A 24900-nucleotide genomic window follows, 5' to 3' on the forward strand; every position below is an offset into this window, starting at 1 on the left:
TAAAATACTTTACAGATTATTTAAATTTAAACAATTTTTTGATAAAAATTAACAATTATTTTGTAAATTCAGAAAAACATAATCAGCATATATTATACAAAATGCCATCACCCAAAAATCACACTTTGGCAAAATTATTCCTAGTCTTTTCTCTATATATTTTGTTGATATAGGTTAGAGCATATCATATATACAATTTTATATCCAGCTTTTGTCATATATAACATAAATGTCATTACACAAATAAATTCCTATGTTATCTAAAACTTCATATGTGAATGGCTAAATGGAATGCCATCTTAAATCAGAGGTTGCAAGCTCAAACGGCATCAGGGGCCAGGTAGGTAACTAAAATATGTGAAATGTAAGGGTATAAGACACAGGGGGTAACTGAAAACATATATCCCACCAAAGGCATTCAAATTTAGTTTTATTTTTAAATATATGATGCCAAAATCAAGTGGAGAAAATAAGCAAGCCACAGAAGAATAAGTACAGTATAATACCATTTATATTGTTTTAAAACAGGTAAAACAATTCTGTGTTACACTTAGAGATACACTAGGCATGCACATGTAATGAAAGCAGTTTTAAAAAGTAAAGCAGCGAATGCAAAATGCCAAATTCAGGACAGTGATTATGTCAGGTGGGAGGAAGAGATGTGAGCACAAGATTATCAAAGTGAGATAAACAGAAGAGATTTTTAAGAGCGGGGTAATATTTAAAGTTGGATAGTAAGCACCCAGGTGTCGACTGAAAAAAATGCACATCCTAAAAGTTGAGAATTGTTTCATTTGGCAGACCTTCTGAGGACTTCAAGCCCCAGAGGCAGCCTCTCAGGTAGCTCTGAGGGACTGCTCTGAAGAGGTAAGGGAGGAGCGAGGATATATAGGAGTTTTGCAATGAAGACCAGGTAGTCAGAACATCAAAAGATTACTGTTAATTAAAGAAAACCAGATATCTCAAGTTAGTGAATTTAGCGCTTTTCTATGTATGGGAAGATGTAAGGGTCTGGGCTCACTGAAATCATTCCTTTGATGTGCACCTTGGCTATCTAGGGCCAGTATCCGGTGCTTTCCCATCCTGAGGCTCCTCTGGGTGCACCGCTAGGGGGCTGCAATGGCTAAAGTCTTGGCAGTAGGCAGCTGGGTTGTCCCCATCCTGAGTTCCCTCAGGGCTCACTGTTCAGTGTGGCTGCAGTCACCTGATGGCCGCAGCATCCTTTGTCTACTGATATGATAGGCAACATTTTTCATTCACATGGGTATTGGTTGCATTTTACTTACACTGTCTTGTACATATTATTGTATATTTTAAAGGGGAAAAAACGCCCAAACTGCTAGCTAAAGAAAACGTCCCTCTGGATTTCGCCACCAGCTAGCTGCTAGCTGGCTACCTTAGCACAAGTAGTATAGCACGGTCACCAAGAGTATGGGCTCTGAGGCCAGGCTGCCTGGTCAAACTTGAATCTCCACTCTACCACTAAATAGTTTTGTGCCCTTGGGCGGTTACTAAAATTCTCTGCAAACTAAGGCTCAAAGATCAAACCCAGCCCTTTGCCAATTTTCATAGAACCTTCCAGCTAAGAATGGTTTGTACATTTTTAAGTGGTTAGAAGAACTGCCCTAGACCACTGTTATCGAACTGTAAATGGCTTTGGAAATTAGCTTTTGCTACAGGCTTGATAATGTTTCTCAATGAATTAAACCTAAAGCTGTAAAGCAAAACAGCACTTCTACACCATACCTATACTGTGGTAGAGTCATTTCAACAACTAACCTTGTTTGAATCACAAGAAATCTCAAGCTGGTTTATATACTTTACTATGCTGTTCATAAGTTAAGAAGTAAGATCTCCATATCCAAACAAATTTGCAGTAGATATATTCTCTGAGTTCAAACTACTGTTCAACAGTCTTTTGGACCTAGATCTAAGTGCAAAGAAAATTCCCATATTTCAAAATCCATTTAACTGTGCAATTGAGGAGCTTCCACCTAAACTTCAATTGAAAGCAATTAATCTACAATGTAATGACATGCTAAAAGGCAAATATCAGAAGAAGAATTTAATAGAATTGTATAAATGCCTTCCAAGCAATGAATATGCTCAATTAAAACCATATGTTCATGGACCGATATCAGTATTTGGCAGTACCCATGAAAAGAAAATTTCAAAGATATTTTCAAAGATAAAATACATAAAATTCATTAAAAATCAGCATTTTCAGATGAGCATTTGCTATTGATTTTGATGATAGGGAATACCAACTTTGAATTTCAGTTAAGCAAAGAGAATTCCATCTTCTCCTTAATAGTACTAGTGTTACTGAACCAAACTTGGGTCCACTCGCCTGCACGCAGTAAAGCCAATTTACTGACACTGGATTGTGGTGAAGGAAAATGCAGCATTTATCCTAAATACGCTAATACAAGGAGGACAGTGGCTTGTGCTCTAAAACCCCAAACTCCCCAAAGGGTGTCAGCAAAGCATTTTTAAAGGCCAGGTGAGGGAGGGGGGGTCACAGGGTATGTGGTCAGCTCATGCACAATGCTCTGATTGGTTTATGATGAGGTAACAGGGCTGTGTCACAGGGGTTAATGTTGTCAATCCGTAGGTGCCAGTAGGTCTGGGTGGGGCTCATGATCATCAAGTAGTTAATTTCTTCCACTTGTTGGTGGTTTTAGCATCTGTAAAACAACTCAGGAAGTGTGCATCAGATACTATTATCTAGGTACTTCAGAGAGGATCTAAAGCAGAGGATATGGGGGAGGGGTCTGTCCAGGGAAGGCCCCATAGGGTCCTGCCCGGTTACATTAGCATTACAAAAAATTGTATCAATTATTATATTTTGAAATTCATCAATACAAATTTTGCAGAAATTTTTCTTGTTACATAAATACCTACATAATAGCCTCAATTTTGCCTCTTGGATTACAAAGTCTAAAATATTTACTACCTGGCTTTTTATAGAAAGTTTGCCAATCCCTGTCATAGAATGATTGTGAGGATTAAGTAAAATAATCCTTGTGTAAATAATTAGTAGCAACCTGGCATGTAGTAAGCACTCTTTTTTTTTTTTTTTTCCTTTACCTGTCATCTATTTTGGACACATAGTTTCCCTCTTTTTAAAATTATAGGTAGGGGGGCTTCCCTGGTGGTGCAGTGGTTAAGAATCTGCCTGTCAATGCAGGGGGACATGGGTTCGAGCCCTGGTCCAGGAAGATCCCACATGCCATGGAGCAACTAACCCCTTGCGCCACAACTACTGAAGCCCATGCGCCTAGAGCCTGTGCTCCACAACAGTAGAAGCCACTGCAATGAGAAGCCCGCATGGCAACGAAGAATAGTCCCCCGCTGGTAGCAACTAGAGAAAGCTCACACGCAGCAACGAAGACCCAACGCAGCCAAAAATAAATAAATTTAAAAATTAATTAATTAATTTAAAAAATTATAGGTAGGGAAAAATTTTAATACATTAAATATTTATGTGCATAAATATTTGTCCACATCTTGGATTAGATTATGTTCCTAGAGGCAGGTTGATTTCAAATCCTAAATACTCAGCTCTTGGAGAATGGTTAAATAAATGGTATAGTTATAGGTCAGAATAATATTCACATTTGGCCTCCAATTAAAATACAGAAAGTGAAACGAGTGTAGTTCTCACTCTAACAAGAACAAACCAGGTAAGCTACAAAGGCATGGCTTTTTTTTTTTTTTTAATTGAAGAAAACTTATTTTGCCTTACCATAATTACTCTTATTCCTGCACTTGCCTTCCTGGAATGTTCCATTTTGCGATTTTGATTCCAAGGAGAAATAGCCTATCTGTGAAGTTCATTCATTCATTTAACAGGCATTTATGAAATATCTACTCTTTGGGCACTTAATAGGTACAAATAAATACAAAGATAAATTTAGACAAGTTGTCTGCCCTCAGACAATGTAGTAGGGGAGATAAGAAATAGATTATACCTCTATCCCTGGAGCTAGGTGTGAAGCCTTACCCCAAATACATGAACAGAGAATGAGGGAGAAGGTTCCAAGGAAAGGGAAAACCAAGGTGCTCCTATAGATGAAGGATAACTAGTTGTTAGGTAGACAGAATATCAGAAGTCACCACACTTTTCCAGTTCTGTGAGTCAATACAGTCCATTTTTTGCTTAACCTGGTTAAAAAGGGTGTGTCCTTTGCAACAGTAAAAACTTTAACCAATCTGGATGGATAAAAATTTAACTGGCAGAAAATGAGAAGGACAAGCAATTTAGTTAAAAGGTCTAGGATAGGCATAGACACAGAGGCAGAAAAGAGCAGCAACCCCCCCGGGGCAATTAAGAACAAGAAAGAAGGCTGGCAATATAGCTTGGTCAGATTATGGAAAGTCTTAAAAGTCTGTTTATAGAGTGTACAGTTTTTAAAGCTGCACTGCTTCAGTTACTTTCAGGTCTCTGGGAAGATGAAGACAATTATTTTTCTCCTCTGATTCAGAAGAAGTGTATTTTGAAGGAGGGCTGCCTTCAGATATTACAGTGAAATAAAAGCCATTTTTATTTTATTTATTTATTTTTTAAAAAAATTTATTTATTTTATTTATTTTTATTTTTGGCTGTGTTGGGTCTTTGTTGCTGCGCACGGGCTTTCTCTAGCTGCGGTGAGCGGGGGCTACTCTTCGTTGCGGTGGCTTCTCTTGTTACGGAGAACGGGCTCTAGAACGCAGGCTCAGTAGCTGTGGCTCGCGGGCTTAGTTACTCCGCGGCATGTGGGATCTTCCTGCACCAGGGCTTGAACCCGTGTCCCCTGCATCGGCAGGCGGATTCTTAACCACTGCGCCACCAGGGAAATCCTCAACAATTATTTTTTTAACATTACACTATTAGCATACTTAATAACTGTACCTACCTGTATTCATCAGGGGAAGTTCCTAACTCCCTTCCTTAGTAACAAAGCCAGTCTTGATCCTCAGTGGCTGGGAATCTAGCCACTAGGCGCATGCTTGCCTCCATCCTCCCACCCACTCACCAAAGACGTAGACAGGTACCAGAAACCATTTGGAATAAAGATGGGGTGGAACTTTGTCAAACCATGAGTGAGGAAACCGACCCACTTGCATAACTCATAACATTCTGGAAACTTATTAAATTCCGCCACACCATATAAAGATCCATTTCTAATACCTGACGTGGGGAGCCGATGGAGCTTCTTAGGTAGGCAGCATTTCTAATTGTTTCTGTAGGACTGAGGCTCCTCAGGAAGATAGGTAGTATGCAAAAATTTTTAATTTATGGACAAATACATTTGTGAAACATTGGTTAAAATGAAGTTACACAGGTTTCCTTTTCTAAAGGAATTATCAGACCCTTTAACATGTTATTACACATTATGACAACCTAAGAAGGTGATAAAACATGCATTTGTCAATTTTATTGACCTCTTGTCTTTTTTCCAAAGAGTATCTTGTATTTCTAGTAGAGGTTCTATGGAATATACTATGGGAAACACTGGAAGAATTTATGGTACTGTAAAGTTATAGTTTAACTATGCGATCAGAGAGATATGCTTTGGGCTTATTGATCTGGAGCTATATATATTTAGGATGCAGAGAGACAGAAGCAAACAAAACGGGATAGACGTCCAGGTAAATACAGTCCAGGTGATGAAAGTATATATGGAAACATAACATAAATACATTGTGAAGATAAAATGAGCAGGACTTTGCAATTGAATGGACATAGGCGATAAAGATAGGAAATAGGTGGTATGAAGTCGTAGATACTTAAACTTACACATTTGGTTGGCTAGGAAAATGAGAGTACTTTTCATGGAAATTGGGAAGACAGAAGCTGCACCTAAGTGGGATCTAGATAGGTTCATCAAAGGAATAAAAGACACAATTTTGTTCGAAATACAGTTGAGCCTCACCATTAAGTCTACCTACTCTTCCCTCCCATAGGACTTTCCTCCTTTTCTTTCTTTTCTTCCTGCTGAGTTACCCCTCTTAGAATTAGGCTTAGCACCAAATCTGGGTATTAAGGGAAAATCACCTTGGCCTCCTTTTTTTCTATACCCCAAATGGGCATTCTTTTTAAGAGTTTTAGAACTGATGAATAGAGGAAGTAAATATACTAACAGGACTTCCCTTCGACACATACTAGTCAGTTGCTTAGTATGATATAAAAAACAATAGCCAATAAGAACAAAAAGGAAGTTACCATGGCTTTTAAAAAACTTATGGAAGTATTAATTTGGGGGACTATTTTTTGTCTTAGAAAATTCATCTATTTTAGAATGACAACATGCTATACTTAAGCAGTGATATTAAATTAAAAGTAATTTTGTACACTAACATATGGATTTTTAATAACATGGACTACTCTTGGGAAAACTTAGTTGTTTCATTTAAAGAGGTTTATGTTGGTCCTTGCTTCCACAATACAGTCTTTGTGGCTCTAGGCAGATGCTGTAACTTGGACACCAGTGCAGATGTTAAGAACAAGGAGAATTTAGACATCCTTTGGCTCAGATTTAAAATCATGGAGCATCGGGACTTCCCTGGCGGCCCAGTAGTTAAGATTCCGTACTCTCACTGTAGCCGGCGAGGGCTCGATCCCAGTCCGGGGCACTAAGATCCCACATGCCACGTGGTGCAGCCAAAAAAATTAAATGATGGAGCATTAATGTGAACAAGGTTCTCCTCTTATCAAACAATTTTTTTTTCATATCATTTTCTTTCTGGCACATATACACTATTTATTATTCAATCAAAGTCCTACTCCTGATGACCCTATGGGAGAACAAACAGAAATCAAGTCACTCCCACTGGGTCCTCTTCCTCTTGTGTGCTTTTGTGCACGTTTATGCCAAACTTTTCCTCCTTTGTTTACAAATCTCAGCTTTCTTTCCCTGAAGCTAAGGAATATGCCTCAAAGGTATATTTAATGTTGTACCATCTCCTAGGGTGATATGATCCAACCTGGCTGCCTAGGGCAGCCCCTATTTATGCCTATTGCCTAAGCATAACTAATTGATAGCCCCCTTCCCCTCTCAAGTGCCCTGGTTTGCACAGTAAATATGGTCATCCTACGTATTGGATGTATACATCCTATACAAAAATGTATACCTCATTTTTCACTTCTCACCCCCCCCAATTCTCCATTTTCAATTTTAATCAAGTTTATGATTTAAAGAATAGAATTAAAGGTTAAATGGAAAAGAACTGAAGAAGTCATCTATGACTTTTCATCTTATAAAATAAGAAGTCTTATTTCATACTTGACAGAATTTAGCCTCTATGTGAACTTTGGAGAGTTAATTTATTACCCTGTGACGTGGTATTTTCCACCATCAGGCATCTCTAAGTTTTATGAAAATCCTTCTTACCTTCAGCCTTAATTTTATTATTCTTTCCCAATCTAAAACTCTTAGCATGTAGGTTTGGGATTCTTTCTCAACCACACCCAGCCTAAGGAATCCATATATTATGAATTAACTTCTTTTCAGATATCTATTGATAGAATAGCATTAGTTAGCTACTATCTTTGCGAGAATTGAGAAAACAGTCACTCAAGTCATTTTTGGTGTTACGTGATTCAAATGAGGAACCTGGGTTGAATGGCTACAAGGCTCTATCTAGCTGTATGACCTTGAAAAGTTTACTTCATCTCTTTGTGCCTTGGTTTCTTGGCAAAAAAACGAAAGTATAATACTTTTGTTATGGGCTGTTGTGAGAATTAAATGACATACATAAAGCTCCATAAGAGCAAAGACCTTATCTATCTTATTCACCACTTTATTCTAAGTGCCTAACATAGTTACTAGCAGGCACAGTTACTAGCAGGCACAGAATAAGTGCTCAATAAATATCTGAATAAACAATGAATAATCGCCTCTAGCACATTGCCTTGTACATATTACACATAGCTACTATCCTTTCAAACGATTTTCTATGACCTGGTTTCCAGACCTCTCACTGTATTGGTCACTCTTACAGAAGCTCTCTGGTTTGTCAATATTCTTCTTAAAATGTAGTTCTCACAATTCAATTGTTTGGTGTGTGGTAATTTTGCTTTATCTGAACGTAATTACAGACCAGAGTCCGCTGGGAAAAAGCTACACTGCCTGCTTACATAGAGTTGCCACTTACAAAACCCACAAATTTTCTCCCAATACCACCCTTTAAACCTTGGGGTATGTATGGTTAAAACAAAATTATTAGCAGATAAGGAGCGATCAGCCAGATAAGGGAAGAACCAGGATAGTGCAGTATTACGGAAAGCCATGGCAACCAAGGTTTATTTTCATCACTGCACCTAATGAACAGTCCAGTGTGGTGATTTAGTAGCCTCTCCATCTTGAGTACACTCCTTGATCTCCTTGATAGCAGGGCTATGTAAAGTTCATCCACAGTGCTTAGCACTGGGAAGATCTTCAAATACTATTTAATGGTGGAATGGGAAAAGACAAATGAGAAAGCTTAAGGAAGATGCTAGAGTGAACAGATGAGCAGCTGCCTAAGAGGAGACTGTTAGATGAAGGTTTCCAATTTTTGTGTAGTTTGGGACAAGATTCAGATTAAGGAAGCTGGGACTGAATGTGAGCAATAAAGTGACAAATATAAGTGTAAAAGTTCATTTGGAACTTTTGGCGAACAAAGAAATGTAAATTGGTTTAATAATTTGAAAGAGTAGCAAGGTTTAGGTTTTGCTTTTGCTGTTTTAGTATAATTGAGACTGAAGTTTGTAGATATTCCTTAAGAAAGAATGGAGGAGGGGAATGGAAGAAGTCTTAAGGACAAGATGATAGAACTGTTGGGCCATGGGTGGGAGGATACGCCACAGTAATAAACCAACAGAAGTAAAGGTAAAGGAAATAGTCTGAGGTAGAAAGGTAGGCATGTAAGGAAACTCGGAATTGTAAGTCTCAAAGTAGGAGAATCTGCCAGGGAGGAGGTGTAAGACTTGGTGGAAAGCAAGACAAATTTGGATCCATTGTTGGGAGGATAAAAGGATTATTGACCTCTGGGAAGGATGATCCCATCCTTTGTGACTACCTCAAAAAAATCTCTGCAGCTCCTCCCTTCCGATCTAATCATCATGGCTGTTTAAAACCATCTGCATCAAGTAACTGTAAACATTTTACTTTGCGCTAGGCTAGAGTTAACAGGACTCCCACGCATTTTTATATGAAACTGAAAAGACGTCCCTCGAAAAATAAGACTTCGGTTGCACCAAGAAAGTATTTTAGAGAAGCCTTGTTCACAAGCTAACTGAGGGGCGGAGCGAGGTATTCATTTTAAGCTGAAAGACGGGCTGCGCTAACACCTCCAAATGCCACCAGACGCTGTTGCAGGACACTTCTTAGGAGGTCGAGTTTAACCGCAGGGCCCGGGTAAGGTGAGAATCTGGCTCGGCGGCTTTGGCTCCGCGCCTCCTGTTCCCTTCCCTCTATAAAGCGGGTCGGGCTCCGGCCGCCACCAGGCGCCCGACGGCTCTCGGTCCGGAAGTTCAGCCGCACAGTGGACCGAAGAATAGGTTCTGGAAGAATCTCCTCGGGACTGGTAACGAGGACGCTGTCTCCAGAGACCATCGCCAACGCTAAGGCCGACGAGCTGAGGTCGCCGTGGGAAGAGCGGTAGGCCACCAGGCCTCTTCGATCGCCGGCAGACAGGGACACATAGTTCAGGGCCATCTTCAAACACTGCCCGCAGTATCTGTGTTACGTCCCACGGTCAAGGCAGGCTCTTCGCGGCTCCACTGATCAGTCCAGCCGGTCTCGAACACTGAGACCGACTTCATCGGAAGCCATCACCTGAGCGGCTGCGGATCAACAAGCCACCTTAACCCAGCGCTCTCCTCAAGCGCATGCGCAGTCCGTCAGCGCACGACGACGCCGCTGAGAAACGACGTGATTGACGTTTACGTCTGTGACGCCTGGGAGCGCGAGGACGTGGGGTTTCTGAGAGTGCGCAGTGGATGCGTCGGCGGCGACCCTTCGGTCTTTTTCGGGAGGGGGCGATGCTGAGATGGGGGCGGCGGCAGCCGAAGCGGATCGTACTCTCTTTGTGGGCAACCTTGAAACGAAAGTGACAGAGGAGCTCCTTTTCGAGCTTTTCCACCAGGTAAGCGGCTGGGATCAGCCTTTCCCTTTCGTTTTCCGGCCCGGCTAGGGCCCGGCCCAATGGCCATCCCCGCTTTCCTGGCTCAAGCGGGACGGTTCGTCCCGGCACCCGACAGGTGGGCGGGCTGGAGGTGGGAGTCGCGCTTAGAAAGGGAGGCGCTCGCTACTTGTCCCTTTATTAGAAGGATCCTGGTTAGTTCAGGCCGAAGTAACGACTAAAAGTGGTGGAGGGTCCTCTATCGGGCACTCACGTGGTAAAGAGTCAGTGCTGTTAAGCGACCTCGTACGCGTGGGTCCTTCGTTGAGCTGTGCTTTTCCTCTTCCTGCTTTTCTCATCTTCCGCTTGTAAATTTTATTTCAATTTCTTTCTTAGTATCCGTTTTCCACTTAAGCTTCTTACGAAGTTGCAACAAAGACAGACTCAAATACTCTGTATAAGAGCGGCACTGTAGTGTTTATGTATTAAAATCTGTATCAAGACGCGTTAAACCTGTTCCCTCCAGTTCTTTCAACAACTGGTAATGTTTGATTAGTCGATACAAAAGTGAATTTTTAGTCCAAGAAAACTACTTTCTCTTACTCTTGATAAAGGTTAATTTCCACGCAGTGGGATAATGATGGATGTTGGTCGCCTTGTTAAAGTCATAAAGTGCTGTGAAATGTAAATTCAGTCGGTGATTGGGTTTCCGGTTCCTTATGGGCTCCCTCCCTCCAAGTAAGTTAATCTAATTTTCAGTCATATCTATAGGATCTTTAACCCAGATGGAAATCCGAGTGTATCCATTTTTAAAATTAGAGTCCCCGGTTACATTTTTGAATTTTTTAAACTTTGTAAAAGTTGAGTATTTTCCTGAAACTGCCTTACTGAAATTCTGAAAACTTTTTTTGTCTGTAGGCTGGGCCAGTAATAAAAGTGAAAATTCCAAAAGATAAGGATGGTAAACCAAAGCAGTTTGCGTTTGTGAATTTCAAACATGAAGTATCTGTTCCTTATGCCATGAATCTGCTTAACGGAATCAAACTTTTTGGAAGGCCCATCAAAATTCAGTTTAGATCAGGTAACTATTCACTGATGATGTTTAGGAGAGAGGTTGCCGCTTTGTTTGTTGTTTTTAATTTTGTTATTTAAAGAACCTATTTTTGGATGAAAATGCTTTAAGCTTTATGAATAGTAAACTTTATATATCCCTGAAAATGGGTAACATTGACAGTATGGATTTTGAAAGCTGTAATTTTAAAATGAGAGTTAAAATTTCAGTTTGGGTTTGTGAAAAGGACATAAACTTTATTATTAAAATGACTGAGTTTGGGTTCACGCTCTAAAAGCACAAGGATTATTTCCTGAAAATACTTTTCCTGACTGCTTTGTAATTTACTTTTACAAATTTTGATGCGTGATCATGCGAGGAAACTTTCCTTGTAGTGAGTCTTACAATTTAGTGTGGGGATCAAAATATTATGGCCAGATTGGGTATTTATACATTGGAAAGTACCTTATTTGGAACCCTTTGTTTTGGGTATATTTGGTATTAAACACTTAACAATTTTCACTCTGATGAACTATAAAGCAATCTACTGAAATTTGAGGTTTTCACTTTTAGCCTATGTCTACCTTTTTTGGCGTGATTGGGCTGAGGGATACAAAATTTCAAATTAAGTTTTTTATCAATAAGAATTTATCAAATTGTTTCATTTTAGGAAGTAGCCATGCCTCACAGGAGGTCAGTTTGTCATATCCCCAGCATCATGTTGGAAGTTCAAGCCCTACTTCCACATCTCCTAGCAGGTAATATTTATCACCTATTTTTAAAATCATTTATCAGGAATTTTTTTAGGCAGTGACCTCAAAATGCATAATGAGTGATTGGTTTCTTTCTTTATGCTCCTACCTCTTAATTCTTCTGCTATATTTGCTATGTTGGATTATAGTTATATATGTATCTATTTTAAGGGGACTATAAGCCCGTTATATATAGTTCCCTTAAAATAGATACGTACATAACTATATTTATGTTCATTTGTAAAGATATACCCACACCCACATACATGTATATAACCGAGACAAAATTTCTCAAAACATTACTTAACCTTACTACTTGTAGTAACCTCTATTTTCTATTTTATTTTATTTTTTAAAAAGTCACATTAGTTTTATGACCACTAAATGGTTGTTGCTTGCAGTTTAAAAATACCTGTTAGTAAACAGACTACTGGACTAAGAGTTCATAGAATTGGATTCTAGATCTGTCTCTACCAATTGTGTAATCTTGAGCTAGTCTGTGTCTCTGTCTTTCCATTTGTAAGGAAAAGAAGTTGATTTGAATGATCTCTAAAATCCCTCTTAGCTACTGAGGATTAGAAGAGGTACCATATTTATATTTACTAATAATTTTCTTTGGAGAGGCTGATATTTTACCAGGGACAGTTTCTTCCCGGTATGTCCATAGAGCTATTTATCAATTTATGGCTTCATTCAAGAAAGAGTTAACAAATACCTGTCACCTGTCAGGTTCTTCACCAAGTCCTTTGCACCTATGATCTCATTTATTCCTCACAGTAGTTTTATGAGGCAAGGATTATTATTATCTCTACCTTATGTATGAAGAAAATGAAGGTTGGAGGTTAACTTGCTCAAGCGTGAACTGCTCATAAGCAGTGGGCTTGTTTTCAAACCCAGGCAGTGTGATTGAGCACACCCACCATGATATGAGTAGAAAGTGTCTAGAAAGTTTTAACAAGGAGAGATAAGTGAATGAGGACTTGAAAGAGGGCAGTGTACCTAGATCATAATGAATAAAAAATGGAGAGTAGTAGATGATACTGTTGAAGTAGATAGAGGCAGATGATACAGGGTCTTTCTTATAGGCCCTAATTAGGATCTTGGAATTTCACCCTAAGAACAGTAGGAAGACATTGAAACGTTTTCAGTAGGGTAGCAAGAGGAACGGGGGTTTGTATTTTAATGAGTTAGTTGGTTGTACTGGTAGAGAATGGATTAAAGGGGACAAGGGTCACTAGGAAGCTGTTGGTAGCAAGGTATTGTATTATTGGTGTTAGTAGCAAGGAAGCTGTGGGAGTGAGGTTGCTGCTTTGGATTAAGGTGGTGCCAAGAGCTGGAGAGAAGTGGGTGGATATGAAAAGAGTTTGGAAGGTGAAATTGTAAGAGAGCAATAATATGAAAAGGGTACCCTCTTAGAGTCTTTTCTTGCCAGCTGAAGTTAATTGTGTTTAAATGCTTTTCAGTATGGTTGGAATTCGAAGCATCTCTAACCACTTTTATGGACTCTTGAAAGGTTATCTTAGGTGGAGGGGAAAAAAAGAGTTTTTAACCCTTCTTAGAAATTCTTGGGGAAAAAAATATACAAGTAAATACTGTAGTTTTAATCAAACACTAGAGTGTACCTGATTTTTATACTCTCTGTAAGTAAAATTACACTTTTTACCCCCTTAGCATACAGGTACGTAATCCGATTTCAGAAAACCCAAAATACGGCACTTCCCTGGCGGTCCAGTGGTTAAGACTCCGCACTTCTACTGCAGGGGGCAAGGGTTTATTTATATATATATATATATATATATATATATATAAAGAAATAAAAGGTCTTTTTTTAAAAAAGTAGCTTTCTTTACAGCGTACAAATAAAATCAGTTCTGCTTAAAAAAAAGAAGAAAAAAAGAAAACCCAAGATAAAAAGATCTAAACTGTAAGATAAATCAGTTGGTGATTTGATTCCAAAGGCATATTTTAAAATAAAATTAAAACCTTTCTGAGTTTTTCTGTAGAGCAAGTTACCTCTATAGGAAGTGAGGAATAAGGTTTAAGTCCTTAAGATTAATATTCTGTTTATGTTACAGAACTCCTTACTCCCCAAAACCTATTATTATTTTTTCTTATCTCAGTAAAGGTCTACCTAATTGCTCAAGCCAAAAATCTAGATTTTTATCCTTTATTTCTTCTGTTTCCCTCACCTGTTATGTCTAATTGATCAAATCCTTTTCATTTTAGTTCTCAGTCTAGGCCTTTGCATTACTGGCACAGGTATTGACGATTTTTTTTCTATAAATTGACAAAAAATTTTTTTTCTATAAAGAACTTGTTTCTTCTGCCATTGTAGCACCGCACAGATAATACCAAAACAAAAGAGCCTGGCTAAGTTCTTGTAAAACTTTGTTTACACAAACTGAGTTTGGCGCACAGGCTGTAGTTTGCTTACCCGTGCACTAGTCCTTCCCTCAGCTGGAGTGCGTTGCCTCCAGGTAATCTTGTTCAGCTCAAACTTCAAATGTCTCCTTTTTCGAAAGGCCATTCCTGACCAGTCAAGCTGAAGTAGAACCCCCTATCTCTGTCACCTCAAGTTGCTCTTTAGTCATTTATTACTATATCTTTGTAACCATGTGAAATTGTCTTGTCTGAATCCTTACCCCAGCTCCATGAGAGCAGACACCTTGTTGGTCTTGTTCATTCCTATCTTTGAAGACTGTGTCTTGCCCAGGATGGGTATGTAGTAAACATTTACTGAATGAATGATTCTATGTTGGTTTTCTTAACTTTTCACAGGTATGAAAGGACAGTGGATAACATGACTCCATCAACACCGATAATTCAAAGATCTTTCTCTTCTTCAGAAAATCTTCAGAGACAAGCAGTGGTAAACTGATTTTTCAACTCGAGTTGCTAAAAAACTCATACTTAGTTCAAACATTCATTCTTAATTCTTAAGTTCATTTCTTAAATTTTAGTTAGACTAGCATGATCTTTGTAGATCACTCATTTTAGTTTTCACTGGGCTGAAATATATATTTAAAAGATTGAAGATAAAAAGAACTGCTTGTCACATTTGTATTTTTCTTTAACCATTGTTGGTGTGATGTGTGTGTGTGTTGCAAATATTGGATACTCATTCTTTGATGTTCTTGCAACCTGTGCCAAGTAACTTCTTATCATGTACTGTCTTTAATACTTAATACGTTAATATACTACAGTCTTCTAGACCACCTCCCTTGTGAACATGCCATTTTTATCTGTAATAATATCACCAGTGATAAAATCTTAGGTATCTTTTGCTGTTGCATCTTTGTCTTTGGTCAGTCTCCAGATCCTTCATTTTTTTCTTTTTCTTACATTTGTTTCTTCCTTTTTATTTTCTTTGCCCAAATCACAATCTTGAATTGTGGTCCCTAGGATTTTGTATTGCACAGGTCTGCAGAATAAAAATATAAGTGAAATAAAATAAAATTGAGAGACCAATATAAACAGATATCAACTCTTATAAACATGTTATATATTTTCCTTATTTTGCTGTAGACCATTAAAAAAAAACCATCATTGGCTAATGTCTGTCCACAGGCAGAATTTGGGAACCACTTGTCTAGTCACTTAGTACTTATGTCTATTTTCTTCTCACTAGTCCATCTCACACACCATTTCAAAATTACTATTATAACTCTGTTTTGCTTATCTTCCTGGTGATTTTTTTAATATAAATTTATTATTTTATTTATTTATTTTTGGCCGCATTGGGTCTTCGTTGCTGCGTGCGGGCTTTCTCTAGTTGCGGCTAGTGGGCTTCTCATTGCGGTGGCTTCTCTTGTTGCGGAGCACGGGCTCTAGAGTGAAGGCTCAGTAGTTATGGCAGCACATGGGCTCAGTTGCTCAGTGGCATGTGGGATCTTCCCGGACCAGGGCTCGAACCCGTGTCCCCTGCATTGGCAGGCGGATTCTTAACCACTGCGCCACCAGGGAAGCCCTAGCCTTGTTTTTTTTTTTTTTTTTTTTTTTTTTTTTTTAAATTTTTATTTATTTATTTTTATTTATTTATGGCTGTGTTGGGTCTTCGTTTCTGTGCGAGGGCTTTCTCTAGTTGCGGCAAGCGGGGGCCACTCTTCATCGCGGTGCGCGGGCCTCTCACTATCTCGGCCTCTCTTGTTGCGGAGCACAAGCTCCAGACGCGCAGGCTCAGTAATTGTGGCTCACGGGCCCAGTCGCTCCGCGGCATGTGGGATCTTCCCAGACCAGGGCCCGAACCCGCGTCCTCTGCATTGGCAGGCAGACTCTCAACCACTGCGCCACCAGGGAAGCCCTGTTTTTTTTTTTTTTTTTAATTATTAGCACCTTTAATTATTATTTATTTATTTATTTATTTATTTTTGGCTGTGTTGGGTCTTCGTTTCTGTGCGAGAGCTTCCTCTAGTTGCGGCAAGCGGGGGCCACTCTTCATCGTGGTGCGCAGGCCTCTCACTATCGTGGCCTCTCTTGTTGCGGAGCACAGGCTCCAGACGCGCAGGCTCAGTAGCTGTGGCTCATGGGCCCAGTTGCTCCGCGGCATGTGGGATCTTCCCAGACCAGGGCTCGAACCCGTGTCCCCTGCATTAGCAGGCAGACTCTCAACCACTGCACCACCAGGGAAGCCCCTAGCCTTGTGTTTTTGCTCCCACTATCTGATTCCAATAAACCTTTCTAGCCTACCATCCATTAGTCATGGATCATGAGATCTATAACCTGTCTTAGCCAGAATTACTTGCTATTCTATGAACCTATTCTGTGTTTCCCTGTTATTTTTGTTTGTGCAATTTTCTTTCCTTGACATACCTCCCCCTTAAAATATTTTCTTTAAAAAACTCCATCCAGGGAATTCCCTGGTGATCCAGTAGTTAGGACTCCACGCTTTCATTGCCGAGGGTGTGAGTTCGATCCCTGGTTGGGGAACGAAGATCCTGCAAGCCGTGCGGCATGGCCAAAAAAAAAAATTCCATCTATACTTCTAATACTCAGATCATGTGTCGCCTTCATTAAATCCTTCCTAAAGATACTGAGCTTTTGCTTTTAATGTGTTCATCATACAGTGATTTACATTATAGTCATTTTGTATTACTTCTTCCCTTCTAAATTGTATTCTGGAAGACGAAGAGTAGTAGTTATGTACAGATATCTTGTAGGTATACATTGGAATTAATGAAGCTATTGTACTACTTTAGTTGTGTTTACCTTAAGATTCAGCTGGCAAGAATGATTTTGCTTTTCCATTATTGTGTTCGTTTAACCATGTCTTGATATCTGTTGCCTTTGCTATCTAGAAATATTTGTGGTTAACACATTTCCTTCTTTTTCTCTTCACTCAGATGAACAATGTTTTGAGACAGATGTCATATGGAGGGAAATTTGGTTCTCCACATCTGGATCAGTCAGGATTTTCCCCATCAGTTCAGTCACATAATCACACTTTTAACCAGTCTTCAGCCTCCCAGTGGCGCCAAGATACACCATCATCACAGCGAAAAGTCAGACAGAATTGTCATCCCTATGTAGTGGATAGACATTATAGCCGTGAACAGCGTTACACTGACCATGGGTCCGACCATCATTACAGAGGAAGCAGAGATGATTTCTTCTATGAAGAGAGAAATCACGATGGCTGGAGCCATGACTATGATAACAGAAGAGACAGTGGTAGAGATGGAAAATGGCGCTCATCTCGACACTAACAAGTGTTAAAGGGATGTTTTCATAGGGTCATTCTAGGCCCTTTTTGTTAAGTTGTTTCTGGGAATGTTTTCTTAAACTCTATAGAGCAGCTTTACAAGTTGCCACATTTCTTTATAAAATTTTTAAAACTTAATTGCAGTCCAATACAGAAATGAGAATTGTGGTTCTAGTTTTATTACATTAATAACCTTTCACCTCAGGGTTTTAAGAAGAGGAAAGGGTTTTATGCTAAAGAAAGTGCCACAATTCCTAATCATTTTAGACAGTTGAGGAAGGGATGTATTATATGGATTAGTTGTATTATGAAGCAAATATTTTAATTATCTGTTATCTTTTTGTATTGCAAGAAATTTCTTGTTAGGGAATCAGATTTTGGTGTATATAATGGAAAACATTCAAGTTGATAGTCTGAAATGACTCAGTATTTTGTTACTAAATGAGAAAATGTAAATTCAGTGATTCATTTTACTAACATTTGAGAAAACCTTTTGGTCAAGTTTGGGGATAAATCATATTATTTAACTTAGAGAACTTAAGTGTAAGTTCTGTGACATGATCTTGAGTTTTACTGTAAGTGAGCGTACAAGTATACATTTACACATGCTGGTTCATTATAAAATTTTAGAATTTGCTCATTAAATCATGTTTGATGTATGACTGAAGTCACTCAGGAAGTTAAATATCTCTAAATGTATTTTTTTTACAGTAAAAATACAGTGTTAATGTAAATCTTTTTCTGGAAGAACAAAAATGTAAATGCATAGTCAGATAAAATAGTAAAATGTTTTACTGAAAGTATTCTTTTTTGGGAAAAAAAGGTTCACGAAACCTTTAAGTGCTGCCTCTATCACTCAAATTTCTAAAATTTTAACATGTTCAAAGTGCAAGGGCACATTTTATTATGGAGATTGTACAGGGTTTTTTTGGTTTTGTTTGAACATTTGAAAGAATTTAGTCTAAAACACTTTGATTTAAAATTTTTAAAGTCTTGTTTAACAAAACTTTTATGTATCAATATGCCGTTTCCCTTTCATTGTAGAACTTGTTTATAAAAATTCATTCCTTGAAAAATTTGGATCCTTTTTAATATTAACTACAACATTTGTACTATGTTGCTTTTTAATATATTGAAAACAAAAAGGAGGGGTGTGTCTTTTTTTTTTGACATGACTAACATTGTACACAAAAAGCTAGCAGCATACTTTTTTTTTTTTTTTTTTTTTTTTTTTTTTTTATGAATCAATAGATGCATTTATTTACCACCAATTCTATGTATAGTGCTGATGGACCTGAGACATGCTTGGGATTCCTCCCCTGCACACTCCAGGTAGCAGCATACTTTTATTCAGTGATTGCATGGTGTTAATTAGAGGATCCTGAAATATACCTTTTGAACATATCGAACTTATATTTTAGAATCAGATTTTCAGTAACACATGGTTTATGTTTCTGAGCACTGTAAACTAATTTAGTTACTCTCCCTAGTCTCTAGGAGTTTGTACATTTGGTTTTCTCTGTTTCTAAATGCATGTAGCTTTTCTGAGTCCACCTAAATGGAGCTAGCTATCCAATTACTCGGCACAGAACCTTAAAATCAAGTTTCTCTTTGCTTAAGCAGTTTCATAGTAGAAGGATTTGTTTCCAATGAGCCTGTTACTTTCAGGTGTCTTACCTATATGAAAATTTACTCAGTAGCATTTGTAGATATTAACAAAGATTAATACTGCTTTATTGCAACTTATCTGTGGCTCAGATCTGTTCGTATTGATTCACAGGTGACCCTGGTCCAGAATAATTTTTTTTTCTTTTTTAATGGTTTTTGGGACACCCCTTGTGAGGTTCCAGTGAATCTTTTTCACTTCATTCTCATCCAGTTGAAAGTAACCAAACTAAATATATGTACTGTGTAAAGAGATAGAACAGGACAGCCACAAAGAATTGAGTATAGCTGGTGAGACAATTCACCGAGGTATTGAGAGCTGCAGGAGTAGAAAGGAAGAGTGTTTTTATGGAAAGCAGCTTCTCCCAGAGTGTGTTCCATGAGACAGTACTCTCACAAGTGTTCTGCAAAAAATAACAGGGTTCTGTAGTCAAATGTATGGTAAACATGTACTACCTAACACTGTGACTTTCTCTTCATGAGAAAGTGCCATAAAGCTGACAAGTGCTGCAGGAATGTTTATACCTAACAGTACTTTTTGAACTTACTTGACCCTTATTTTACCCTTTTATACATCATACATTAAGATCTCCCCAAAGAATCTCTTGACTCCACCCTTCTCCATCCAATCAGTCATCAGAAAATGTTACACCACTTTCTGATGATGTCGTGTAGGCCCATCTTATCTGTATCCACTGCCACCATCCTAGAATGAGCAATCATCATCGCAACCGGGTTATTCCAACAGCACCCTAATGTTTACGTACCAATTTATGTATTCCTATAGTAGTCCCTGTATTTCTCTTACAGCCTTTTTATTGTATTAAAATTTTATTTTTACTTGTATCTCTCTAGATGTCTCCATGAAGTCCAGGACCTCATCTTTTTCACCACTGAATTCCTAGTATTCAGTGCCTGGCATATATATAATACATGGTAAATTTTTGATGAATAAATGAAGGAACATTTGTCAAATAATTGAATGAAGAAAGGCTTCAACACTGAAAACTTCTTTGGTATGGATTTCCGAACCCTGAACCATCATTGCATCCTACTGTAAAAATTGTAACACAACACACTGTGCCTTTAATACACTCTAGAATTCTATTTGTTTTTCAAATTTTTAAGAAGTTATTGGATCTGTATTCATGAGGTTTTCTTAAAATAATTGTTTACCTTAGTTGGGTTTTGGAATTGTGGTTCTGTTAGTTTTGTAGAATGAATTTATATCTTTTGTTGTTTGTTTGTTTTTGTTACAATGGCGTTTAGTATATTCTCCTCATCAGTATCACTGATATTCTCATGGTTCACATTTCCCAGTGCGGCTCCTCTTACAGTAGTTAATGTGCAATCTCACTTATGGGCCCGGGGAGGAGGGGCTCGGCCCAGGGCAGGGAGGGTGTTGGCACTCCAGGCAGACAGGGCGGGTGGTCTGTGCTGCGTGAAAGGTGTGGGTGAATGGGCGGCCGGGGGAGGTGGAGGGGGGCCCCCAGAGTCTTTTTTGCGTTGGTCGGTGGATTCTCCATTCATGTTCCTTCCTGGCTGCCCCGGGTGGGGGTGGGGGGGTGGGGGGGGCGGTCTATGCAGCTCAGGGCAGGGCAGGGCTGGGGGAAGGGAAAGCAGGAAAAGCAGCAGGCCGCCCAAGAGCGGGGAGAGCAGGCTGGGAGGGTGCAGGGGTGGCTCCTGGGGTAAGGCACAACCCTGTCTTTGGCTCTCCTGGTGAGGAGTTTCCTCCCCTGCGCCCCTGCCCAGCCCCTCTCCCCCGCCCCCTCCCCAGACCTCTACACACGGTCCAGGGAGCCAGGGGCACCTCCTGGAGTCCCTGAAACAAGAGGGCTCTGCCACCCAACCCCGTGCTGCAGGGGCTCGGAGGAGGGATGGGGCAAGCCCCACCCGAGGGCAAGGCGAGGAGGGGCTGGACAGGGGCCTGCCCAGGACAAGGGGGTGGGGAAGGAGAAGACCCCAGTCCCAGAGAGCTGGCCCCCGCTAAGGCCTGGAAGGAGGGGAGCGCCTGGGGACTCCTGCTTCCTTTGTGGGTCTGGCTGGAGCCCCAGCCCACCCCTTGGCCTTAGTTGGCCCGGCAGCTTGCCAAGTGACCAGCGTATTGTGCTTTGGGATCTACGCTGGGGTGGGGTGTCAAGGCCAGGATGAGGGGCAGGGGAGGTGCGACTAAGGTGCTCGTGCTTTAGCTGGGGCTGTCGACCCCCCCACGCACTCGGGCCGGCTGAGGGCTAAGGTACTGGGGCTGGGCCAGGAAAGCAGAGTGCCAGGGCCCCGCTGGACTGACCCACCCCCTCGCAGCAAGCAGAAACCAGGAAGGACCCGCTCCCCGCAGGCTGGCAGGGGCTCCTGGGGCGGGGGCAGGCCTCCAGGTCAGATCCCAGTGGTCCAGCTGGCGCCCACCCCACCTCCTGTAATCCCCTTGCCTTTGGAGAGAGAGGCTGCTGGGAGCAATGGGCTAGTCAGACTGCGCGGAGACAGAGGCCGTGAGCACCAGGGCTAGAGACAAAAATGTGAAATTGCAAAGAAATGGACACTCAGCGTGTGTGGGGAGGGGTGCGGGGGGGGGAGGAGTTAAAAAAACAAAAAGAACCCTCCAAGTTTACACGTAGAACTCAAAAAATCCACAAAACCACTCGCGGAGCTAGGCAAGGATAGAAAGCGACGAATGGTAAAAGAAGATTCGGCAAACAATCTTTAACCATGAAGCGGACCCGGCCCTGCCAGGAGCTGGACTCAGCCAACTGGACAAACCAGGGACACGCTTGCAATGTAGCCCTTGGGGGGAGGCCCTGGGGTTGAGTGGGAGCCGGCCAGACCCACAGGAGCCCAGGCAAAGCGGGGCCTGGGCGCTCCCCCCCACCTCGGCAACGCGCGCTCCCACTCCACACACACGCGCACATTCAGCCTGCCCCCCGCTCCCCACTCCGTCCTGCCTTCCACAGCCCCGAGGACCGAAGGGGGCATCAGACACGGTCCCACTGGTTTGAAAAACAAAAGGAATCTTACACTTCAATATCTCATTAGCTAAAAACATGTTTTAAAAAGTATGTACAGGGGCTGGGGGCTGGGAGCCCTGCCTTGGGGGTGGGGAAGGGAGGGAAAGGCAGCAGCACCCCCCAGCCTGCTCCCCTGGGCTCCAGCCCTGGTCCTACTGCCTCTCACGTCTTCATCTGTTTAAAAGCAAAACTTCTACACACGCACGCGCGCACACACACACACATGCAAACCTACATGCTTCTGCGAGCCCCGGAAACCTCTCCTTCTATCCTCAGAGACCCTCGGTCTGTCCCCAAGGGCCCCCCTCTCAGGACCTGACCCTCTCAGGCCCCAGGGGGCTGGTGGCGGCAAGAGAGGCTGAGCACAGGTGGGGGAAGAGAAGGGCGCTGGGCCTGCCACCGCCCGCCACCTTAGGTCGGTCATGGAGTTTCCCTGAGCCTCAGTTTCCTCAGCTGTAAAACGGGCAGTCCTCACGGCCTCGCCTACCCCAGCCCCCAGGCGCAGGGACAGACGTGGGAGACAGGAAGGCGCTTTTGGAAACGTGGAAGCACTGGGAGGTGGTGGCCGGAGGGGTCCTGAGAACCCGGGGCCCCTGTGAGTCCCAAGAGGCTGCAGTCGGGGGCGGAGGCTGAGGAATGCTCCGGCTAGGTGGCCCAGAGCCTGGGAAGGGGGGTCTTCCCAAGCCCCCCAGGCCAGCACCTCCTTGTGCCTGGCCTGGTGAGTGGGGAGACAGTTGCTAGGGGTTAGGAGAGGGGGAGCAAGAGCCCCCCGACTGTGCATGAGTGTGTGCTAGAGAAGGCAACGCAGACCTCGCACCACCTGCCGTCCTCTCCCAGCCCGGACCCCCGATCGGATTGGGGTCAGGGGGTGGGACGGGGGGGGGGCAGAGGGGCCGGGTGCATGCAGTGCCCCTCGCGGGTCCTGGGGAAGGGCAGACAGTAGCTCGTGCCCAAGATGGCGGGCGGGTGTGACAGGAGGGGGAGTGTGACGGCCCCGCGGGAGGGTCCGGTGGCGGGTACTGGAGGGCCTCCTCGGCCGAGGGGCTGGCCTCGCCGTCATGGCTGGCCGTCTCGAAGCCGTGCTCCACACCCATCATGTCCGGCTCTATCTTGCTCGTGTAGCTGACGAAGGTGGTGTAGGCGTCACCCTCGGCCATAAGCAGCTTGACCTTGGGGGTCCAGCTTGCCGCACTCGGATGCGATTCCGGGACTCGGGGGCCACCTGCTCAGGGAAGGCCTCCACCTTCTCGGCGGTCTGGACGACATTCATCATGCGGTAGCGGACATATTGCACATCTGCCGGTACTGCTCGTCTGTGCCCTCCTCGCCCGCGTCCTCCTCCTCCTCCTCGTGGTTAAGAGCCGCGGCTGTCGCTGGTGTAAGCGCTTGAGATGCCCGGGCTGGTCCGCTCCGACGTGCTGGGCCCACTCACCGCTCCGCCTGCCGCTGCCGACACGCCGCCCGCCGGCTGCCCCGCCCCCCACCCCCCCGCCACTCCGGCGCGCTGTGCGGCCGCCACCACCTGGGCCCTATGGGGCGGCCGATTGGCGGTCAGGTCCTGCGCGGAGAACTTGGCCATCTTGCGGCTGCCGTTGCCACTGCTGCCACGGCCGGCCTCCTTCTAGCTGCTGTCGCACAGCCGCTTGGCCACGGGCGTGCACTGCACGGAGTCCGACTCCTGCTGCTCCGTCTTGACGCGAGACGCCAGGGCCAGTGGGGTGCAGTGCGGTCCCGCAGGCCGGCCAGCTCGACGTCTGCGCCACAGGGCTCGGGGGCTCGGACGAGGGGGCCTCCTCGGCGTGCAGGCCCTGGGAGTCACAGTGGGGGGAGCTTACCTTGAGGAAGAACTCTGTGCCCTGCTCCATGATCTCCTGGATCTGCAGTGAGCCCGCTGTGTACACGAGCAGGACCTGACCGCCCATGTTCATGCTCAGCCGGCCCGTGTAGCGGAAGCTGAGGCTCTGCTGGAAGGACTGGGGCTGCGCAGCCGCCGGCAGCTCCACCGCCGTGCTCCGGCTGCTGTTGAACAGGTCCCGGAAGTAGGAGCTGCTGGCGGCCGGCAGGGCCCTTGACCACCACCGAGACATCACAGTACGGGCCCTGCAGCCGCTGCTCCTTGAGACACTCCAGAATGCTGTGGCCGAAGTTCAGGATCTGCATCTGCAGGGTCTGGGCCCGGGGCGCGTCCCCCTGCACCGGAGCTACGGCCCCCGCGGCCTCTGCTTCAGCAGCAGCGGCAGCCGCGTTGGCCATTCATTGTGGGCCAACTGAATTTATATCTTTATTAAAAATCAACATTTCCTCTGTCTTTCCAAATTAATGGATATAGAGTTGTACCTAGTATTTCTGATAGTTTTTGTAAACCTCTCTCTCGAGTTATATATAGTCCAGTTTTAGTTCCTGATATATTTTATCTTCCCTCCCACACCCTGTTCAAGCTTGCTAGAGACTGTGCTGTTATACACTTTACATTTATGTGTGTGTGTGTGTGTGTGTGTGTGTGTGTATGCACATACCCCACACAGAATTGTTTTTGTTTGTTCTTTGGGGTTTTTTTTGTTGTTACTGTTGGTATTAAAACATAGATTTTCTTTTAAGAAGATTTAAATAAGAAAAAAATCTTAACATATTTTTCCAAAGTTACCA

General features: G+C 42.6%; 2 protein-coding genes and 1 pseudogene across 3 annotated transcripts; 1 reads left to right on the forward strand and 2 right to left on the reverse strand.

Moving 5' to 3' along the window:
• Nucleotides 1–7863: 7863 nt before the first annotated feature.
• Nucleotides 7864–9893, reverse strand: C9H11orf71 (chromosome 9 C11orf71 homolog). Its single transcript, XM_057553638.1, has one exon. It carries the CDS (start codon nt 9681–9683, stop codon nt 9288–9290), a length of 396 nt encoding a protein of 131 aa, XP_057409621.1. The 5' UTR covers nt 9684–9893; the 3' UTR covers nt 7864–9287.
• A 10-nt stretch (nt 9894–9903) lies between these two features.
• On the forward strand, nt 9904–18798 carry RBM7 (RNA binding motif protein 7). 2 transcript variants are annotated; one of them, XM_007171977.2, is made up of 6 exons: nt 10002–10113; nt 10704–10827; nt 11008–11170; nt 11811–11898; nt 14671–14761; nt 17232–18798. In XM_007171977.2, the coding sequence occupies exons 3-6, from the start codon at nt 11110–11112 to the stop codon at nt 17592–17594; spliced, it is 603 nt and encodes a 200-aa protein (XP_007172039.1). In that variant the 5' UTR covers nt 10002–10113; nt 10704–10827; nt 11008–11109; the 3' UTR covers nt 17595–18798. The 2 variants fall into 2 exon arrangements, with proteins under 2 accessions (XP_007172038.1, XP_007172039.1); XM_007171976.3 differs by lacking the exon at nt 10704–10827 and having other exon boundaries at nt 9904–10113.
• Nucleotides 18799–23359: 4561 nt separating this feature from the next.
• Nucleotides 23360–24507, reverse strand: LOC103011927 (nucleus accumbens-associated protein 1-like; annotated as a pseudogene).
• Between the last annotated feature and the right edge of the window lie 393 nt (nt 24508–24900).

This window comes from Balaenoptera acutorostrata, chromosome 9 (genome assembly GCF_949987535.1).
Source record: "Balaenoptera acutorostrata chromosome 9, mBalAcu1.1, whole genome shotgun sequence".
In the NCBI taxonomy this organism is placed as follows: Eukaryota; Metazoa; Chordata; class Mammalia; order Artiodactyla; family Balaenopteridae; genus Balaenoptera; species Balaenoptera acutorostrata.